The sequence below is a fragment of the Fukomys damarensis genome, unplaced genomic scaffold, assembly GCF_012274545.1.
Source record: "Fukomys damarensis isolate Sample0158 unplaced genomic scaffold, DMR_v1.0_HiC HiC_scaffold_37, whole genome shotgun sequence".
In the NCBI taxonomy this organism is placed as follows: Eukaryota; Metazoa; Chordata; class Mammalia; order Rodentia; family Bathyergidae; genus Fukomys; species Fukomys damarensis.
Window position 1 is genome coordinate 15,187,239 of NW_022900949.1, and position 8,413 is coordinate 15,195,651.

General features: G+C 34.8%; 1 protein-coding gene across 1 annotated transcript; it reads left to right on the forward strand.

Moving 5' to 3' along the window:
• The first annotated feature begins 4,428 nt into the window (after positions 1 to 4,428).
• On the forward strand, positions 4,429 to 5,385 carry LOC104872542 (olfactory receptor 7D4). Its single transcript, XM_010638777.1, has one exon. The coding sequence runs from the start codon at positions 4,429 to 4,431 to the stop codon at positions 5,383 to 5,385; it is 957 nt and encodes a 318-aa protein (XP_010637079.1).
• The last annotated feature ends 3,028 nt before the right edge of the window (positions 5,386 to 8,413 follow it).

The window sequence follows — 8,413 nt, forward strand, 5'->3', positions numbered from 1 at the left end:
AATCCCTGGCCCCAGTATGTTGCATTCTTGAAATATTTTGAATGACTATTAAGTGTTCCCTCAACAAAAAAGTTAACTATGTGAGCTAATGCATATGTACATTTTCTACATTCTACCATTTCAGAATACTGAAAACTGTCAAACATCACATTGTACATTACAATCACATATAACTTTATCTGGTAAGCTTTAAAATACTAAATTTGAAAAAATTTTAAATTGAGAAAAAAATTTAAAAAACAGTCTTTTTCCTTCATAACATTATGAACACCAAACTGTCTACAAAATCTCCAAAATTTCTTTTTTTTTTCTCTCTCATAGAGTTTCTTGGTACTTTTTAGGTATACATTTAGGTATACAATTGCATTCATCATTGGGATCATGTAACTTTACATGACAGGTCTTGGTTCTCATTTTTCCCCTTGTCCTTACCCTCCCATCACCCCCCCTTCCCTTCCCACTTTCAAACACTTTATTTCCATTTGTTCATATGTTTTTCTTTTCCCTTATTAGCTTTCCCCTACCCTTCCCACTTTCCCTACACTTTTAGCCCTTTTCTTCCTATGTCACATTGTCTATTATATCTTATAGTTTTTCACACCAGAGAAACTATTCGGTATTTATATATGTGTGTCTTATTTATTTCACATAAGAGTATATCCTAAATATGTGTGCATTTTCCTATGAATGACTCTAATTCCTCATTCTTTATGGCTGAGTAGTATTTCATTTTATAGAAAAATCATATCTTCTTTATCCAGTCTACAACTGATGGGTAAATGGGCTGTTTCCAAGTTTTAGCTATTACAAACTGTGCCACTATAAACATAGGTGTGGATATATCACACAAATCCTTAGTAGTACAGGAACTAGCAGAAAGAATGAACAACTGGGATCTCATCTTATTAAAAAGCTTCTGCACTGCAAAAGAAACCATCAACAGAACTAAAAGACAACCTACAATGTGTAAAAAAAAATTTTACCAGCTCCTCCTCAAAGGACTATTATCTAGAATATATAAATAACTCAAAACAATCAGCCCACCCAATATAAAGACCCAATTCAAAAATGAACAGACATTTCTCAGACAAAGAAGTAAAAACAGCAAGTAAATATATGAAAAAATGTTCCACATCACTGGTACAAGAAATGCAGATGAAAACAACACTGAGATTCCACCTCACCCCACAAAGAATGACTACTATCAAGATATCAACCAGGACCGGGGATTTAGCTCAGTGGTTTCATGGCCTGCCTTGCAAGAGCAAGGACCCAAGTTCAATACCTGGGACCAAAAAAAAAAAGATATCAACCAATAGCAAATATTAGAGGGGTTGTGGGGAGAAAGGAACCCTTCTCCATTGTTGGTGGGAGTGCAGAGAGGTGCAACCACTATGGAAATCAATATGGAGATACCTCAAAGAGCTGGGACTAGAGGTTCCATTTGACCCAGCCATCCCTCTGCTGGGTATCTTTCCAAAAGAATTAAAATCTCCAAAATTTCTATGGAAGTATATCACAGAGATTTCCCTGGAGTTGATTTTTTAAACCAGTTACACATTAGTTAGAATGTGAATTTGAATTCAATTGTGAATTTGAAATCAAACCAAAGGGAGAAATTTTTTTACTTGGAGGAAATAGATTTCTTTCAAACTGTTCAACCTTTGTGAACACATAATCAACTGAAATGTTTTTCATTCTGCATTCTTCTCTTTGCCACCAAGAGAGCTAAAATGTTTGGATAATACAAAAACAATGGAACAATTTATTTAATTAGGAGCTCTGAGATTTCAAATATCTGGGTGCTAGAAACTAAAACTCTGCTCCTGTTGGCCCTTACCTATACTTCTCTGATCTCAAAGGAGGGCTTACCATATAAGCAAACTCTAGAGAAGAAATGCAACTAGAGAGAATTGATATGTCTTCATGAGGTCAAGTGGAATAATAAAAGAAAAATTGAAATGAGGTAGGCACTGGGATTTTCCTCTGGAATAATAGTGCAAAATTCAAATATTCCAGTAGTCTATGAAGGTTAATCTCTGCAATTCAAAGGATCTTTGAAGTCTTCCTGAAGATCTATATATATATTTTTTAATTATTCTTCTGCTTTCTTATCTCAGTCTTTGTATCCTAGGACTTCTCTCAAAGATGATATTTTGCAAGAGCATCTGTCCTCTCCAAATTTTCTTACAAATTGTAGCCTACTGTCAGATTTATTGAATTATGATCACATCTGTGACTTATTCATTTACTTATAGTCTCTTCCTTTAATGCTAAACAGGTAAATGTCTAACAAATTTTTCACACATTTTCTATTGTGATTATGGTTATTATTAATAGTATTGACCTATTTTTGTGTTGAATTCAGTTAACCAAAATCCTTATGCTAAGCATGTGATCCTTCTTAGAATGGATATTTTTTGTTCTAAATGTATTTTTCTTTTAAAATAAATATGACCACATTTTAGTTAACTTTCTATATTTGTATCTATATGCAGGCTTATAATGAGCTTGAAGATTCCCCGTTTGTATTATAGTACCTATTTTGGTAGTGGAGTTTATTATAATAAAATATATGTCCTTGTGCAAGCCTACAAAATGACTGGAGCTCTGTTAGTCCTCAGTAAGACCAATGTTGAGTCCAAACTCTCATGCCAACATCTCTGCAACTAAACAGCACAACTTCCTTCTTATGCAAAGCTCAGTATTTGAACAGGAAAGTACACATCCTGTTCTCTCAGCCTAGAAGGATTCCTTTTTCCTCTTTCTTTTCTGATTGACAAGGAATTTGGCTCAATTTTTTTCTGTTTCAGAGTGAACTCTCCCATGCATCATCAAAGATTAAATTGGTACCCAACAATATTTTTTGTGCCTTTAATTAGTTTACAATATCTCTATATTCATAATACCTATTAGGCCATGCAGAATGTTAAGTTTCACAAATTTTATTTTTACTTTTAATCATTATAGGATGATTTGATTTGTACAATTTTTAAATATTTTACATCAAGTTGACCAATGCAAACACAGATCATTAATTCTGCTAACTTTAGCATATTTAATCCTGTACTACTTACCCTAAAGCATGAACACTCTGACACATGCCTTGTATTTGATTTTAATGCTAGTGTGCCTTCATTCTTTTTCTTATCTGTGTAGTTCACATGGTTCATCCCCTACTTGGAAGAATATGCTGGGAAGGAATTCTGTGAAAGAAAGATCCAGAGTGACATTCATTCATGTGAATTGTGTGTGTGTGTGTGTGTGTGTGTGTGTGCATGTGTGCGTGTGTGTGTGTGGTACCAGGGATCAAACTCAGAACCTTGCACTTGCAAGGCAGACATGGTGCCTCTGAGCTAAATCCATGGCCCTAATTTGAAATTCTATATAGCAATAAAAAAAGGTAAGAAGATTGCTATGATTGTAATGCCAGAATTCCATACATAATGAAAAGCACAGTTTAAGAAGATATTGCTAAGTGATAGCTATCTTAGAACTACTTATACAGACATAAAGGAGAATTTTGCATTCATTAGGTGGCCTTTTTACCACAAGACAATATTGCCTTTCATCCTGCCATGTAGTGAACATTGATACTCCCACTGCAGGAGAGATGTATGTGCAGTTAATATAGTTTAAATATCTTTCTCAAGATCACAAAGATGTTATATTGGTGAGTCGAGATTTTATTGCAGAAGTGTGAATCAAACCCCAATTAATAAATCATAGCCCTATTTTGTACCTTGTGAGACTTAGTGATTATAATAAAAAGAATTACAATAACAATAGCAATAATGACATTCATTATTTATTAAGACCCCTACTGGAAACAAAGACATTTTCAGCCTTACAAACTGTAACACTTAAAAATGAAAAAATAAAGTGTAACACATTTTTAGATAGAAAATATATGTTATTGTGAGTTAAATTTTACATCGATATGATGTATCAAGTCATAGAATAAAGGTTCCTTGAGTTATAAATCCATGTTTAATCAGCATCATAAAAGTTTGAAATGAAAGAGGTGGGGGATTATCAAAGAAAATGCATACAAAGTTTTCAATTATTTTGGAAAGTTAATATCAAATAAAATGTGAGTTTATGCCAATAAATTCAAGAAAACAAAAGAGAAAATAATAGAAAGGAGCCAAAGCTTTAATTTTTTATTTTCTAGCAAAAGTAAAAGAAGTGAGAGTCAGTGATATGAAAAGTATACAGTTGTGCTATATTAAAGGCCATGATGATGACTGTACAGATTAAAAGGAAAATGAGCTCTGATATTTCTAGATGAACCACAGCCATTGAGGATAATAAAGGTAAAGATCATGCATCCACAGGTGATATTATAAAATGGAAGCTAAATGAGTGTCCAGGTGGATGCTTATTGAATATCAATATCCGCCCTTCCCCTGAAGATAAACCAGTGACATGGAAATGGAAAACCACAGTGAAGCATCACAGTTCCTTCTCCTGGGTCTCTCAGAAGATCCTGAATTGCAGCCAGTCCTCTTTGGACTCTTCCTGTCCATGTACCTGCTCACGGTGCTCGGGAACCTGATTATCATCCTGGCCATCACCTCTGACCCCCACCTCCACACCCCCATGTATTTCTTCCTCTCCAACCTGTCCTTCGTGGACATCTGTTTCATCTCTTCTTCAATCCCCAAGATGCTGGTGAACATCCAGGCGCACAGCAAAGCCATCTCCTACAGTGGGTGTCTCACTCAGGTATATTTTTTAATGCTTTTTTGTGCAATGGATGATCTTCTCCTCACCTTGATGGCCTATGACCGCTTTGTAGCCATCTGTCATCCCCTGAACTACATGGTCATTATGAACCCCCAATTCTGTGCTCTACTCGTTCTGATGTCCTGGGTCAGCACTTCATGTATCTCCATGACTCTAATTTTCCTGATGATGCAGGCCACCTTCTCTATAGGCACAGAAATACCTCATTTCTTCTGTGAACTAGCTCAGGTTCTTAAAGTGGCCAGCTCTGACACCTTCATCACTAGTATCTTTGTCTATGTGGCAACTGCCCTGCTGGGTGTGTTTCCTGTCACAGGGATCCTCTTCTCTTACTTTCAGATTGTATCCTCTTTAATGAGGATGTCATCTACTCCAAACAGGTATAAAGCATTTTCCACCTGTGGGTCTCACCTCTGCATGGTCTTCTTGTTCTATGGAGCAGGACTTGGGGTGTATGTCAGCTCTGCTATGACCCAATCTTCGCAGAGTAAAATGATGGCCTCTGTGATGTACACTGTGGTGACCCCCATGCTGAACCCCTTCATCTACAGCCTGCGGAACAAGGATGTGAAGGGGGCCCTGGGCAGACTCCTCAGCAGAGCAACCTCTTGTCCTTCATGGTCCACTGTTCTCTGAAGTATTTGCATATGAGAACCTCCAAGGCAACTGGTGTGAATTTTAATATCCTGACTCTTTTTCTCCTCTAAATGACAAGCTTAATTTCCCATATTCCCCAAAAGCCTTAGACTTTTTAAAAAAATGTTTTGTTCTTTCTCAACAACTCCCTCATTAGTTCAGTTTATACTTATTATTCCTATGCATGGTGTCTGCATTTTCAAGTTTAGTGAGATTCTAAGACATTTCTGAAACTTCCAATATGATGAAAGCAGTGATGTCCAGTGCCAACATGGTTTCCTCCAGTACTACTGCTCAAATGTTAATGGCCTTCATAATTTTCCACATTAAAGAGGATGGGAATTATCAAAGTTCTTACCGTATTAAGACCACGCTTGTTGTTTTACACGCATGAATTCATTTAATCCTGAAAACGTGTCTTTGTGAAGTTTTCTCTCATTCATATAATTTCTGATTGGAAAACTGACTTCTACTTTAGTTATCCTACTTTTGATTAAAGTAAAACTATGGTTACATTGCCAATATGAAAACTGGAATCTATATTTGTATGTGAATTTTTTATCTGCTTCTTAGTGATATTGTACCTAGGTTAACTCTGTGATGTTGCTGTAGATTTTAAGAATTTTGTCTTTTTTCCTCTCCTTTATTTTCCTTCTTTCTTACCTTTGTTCTTTTCCAATTTTCCTTTGTCTTCTCTTCTTTTGCTTCCTCGCTTTTGCATTTCTTCTATGCTTTCTGTGTTTATGTCCTCCCTTATTCTCCTATCTCTTCCTCATTCTTCTGAACATTTGTATGTGGTAATGTGAAGCTGCTCCCTTTGTAGATATAAATAATATTCTACTACATATATGTACAAAATGTTTATCCATTCATTTATGGATATTGAAATGATGTGAATAATGCCATAATGCATAACCATCCATATTTCTATTTTTGGCACAGACCTATGTTAGATAATGATGCTTTAGTTAATGACTAACTTAATGTGCTCCAGTGATCCAGTAACATTACATTACTTAGTGAAGACCTACTTATCTTTGTGTAACTGTGCACTATGACATTCAAAAAAGGACAGAAATCATTAGCGACATTTTTCTCAGTACCTAACCTGGTTGTTAAGAAACAAACATATATGATTGTGTTGACTTATTAAGTAATATATCTAAAAGGGGTAATAACTACATAATTCTTAGTTCATTTTATGTTTAACATCTTGTATAGCAAAACAGATTTCACATTATAATAAATAATGTTTCTAATATGTTCACACCCTTGCCAGTACTTCATATTTTATATATTTTAATACAAAAATAACTGCTACTGGGTGTAAAGTACTATGTCACTGTCATTTCTATTTGCTTTTCCCTGTGACTAATTAGAAATGTTTCAGCATTTGCAGTTTCTATATTTGTGTGTAGAAATGTCCTTTAATTCCTTTATTATTTTGCAGAAGTATAGAGTATACTTTTGCTTCTGATCTTTAATATTTCTTGGTAAATTCTGGAAACTTGAGTCTTATCATATTTGATTTACAAATGTAAAATTAAATATTGTGAAGTCACAATATACAATAGATCTCTTAAAGTTATTTCTCCTGACAAATTGTATAATCTTTAATCTCCTGTGCCACCACCTCTGTTCACCACCAATTTACTCTATGTTTACATGAATCTAACAATTTCACATACAATACATGAGTTCACAAGGTGTTTGTCTTTCTAAGTCTGTCTGGTTTCTCTTAGTACAGTGTTGTACATCTCAACTATGTAGTTACAAATCTGATGATTTTTTTCTTTTTATGCCTAAGTTGTACATTAAGTGTATATTCCAGATTCATTAATACATCCAATTTATGGCAAATAATTTGATTCCATATCTTGGCTACTATTGATAATCCAACTAGGATCATGATAATGCCCCCAAAATTAACATGCTAATTTCAGAGGATTTGGATAAACAAACTGTAAAGGAAATTTGTTTTTATTTTTTTAAACTTCATTTAATTTTATTGAATGATTTTTTAAATATACATAACAATCACATTTGTCAAAGGGAATTTTTACCTGCACATGTTACATCTTATATTTAAGATTATTGGTACATTTTAGCTATACAGTATAGCCACATTCATCACTGGGATCTTGTACCTTTACATGACTTACCTTGGTTCTTCTTTTTCCCCATTAGTATCCCTCCCTTCACCTCCTCCACCCTTCCCTGTATACAAAGACATCATTTCCATGTTTTTCCTTTTCTTGTATCTATTCATTTCAGATGCTCATTTTTAATTTGGTCTTAATATTTTGGGATCTAATTTTTTTAATTTTTTATACATTCTAGATAGTAGACCTTTGTATGAAGAACAGGTATTTAAATTTTTTCCAACATTATGGGTTGTCTTAGCTCTTCTGGTAATTTCTCTTCCAGTGTACAAGCTTTTTTAAAAGATGAGATCCCAATTGTTGATTCTTTGTGCTGGTTCATGGGCAACTGAAGTTTTGTTCATGAAATCTTTTCCTACACTCTTGTCTTTAAGACTTTTACCTAACCTCTCTTCCAGTCAGTTTAGTGCTACTTTATAAATATCTAGATCTTGCAAGGTGTGGTGGCACATGCCTGTAATCCCAGCACTTGGGAGGCTGAGGCAGGAGGATCACTGTGATTTCGAGACCAGCCTGGGCTAAATAGTGTGTTCCAGGTCAGTGTAAACTACATAGTGAGACCCTGTCTCAAACAAACAAACAAACAAACAAATAAATATCTAGATATTTAACCCATTTTTATTTTAGTTTAGTGCATGGTGAGAGATATATGTCCAGTTTTAATCTTTGACAAGTTGAAACCCAGTTTTTACAGAACCATTTATTAAAGAAGATATCTTTCTTCCAGTGAGGGTGTTTGACTTTGGTCAAAGGTGAGGTGGGTGGGTGTGTCTGGAGTGGTTTCTAAATCTTCTAATCTGTTCCTCTAATCTTCAGGTCTGTTTCTTTGCTAGTACCATGCTGTTTTTATCACAGTAGCTTTGTAG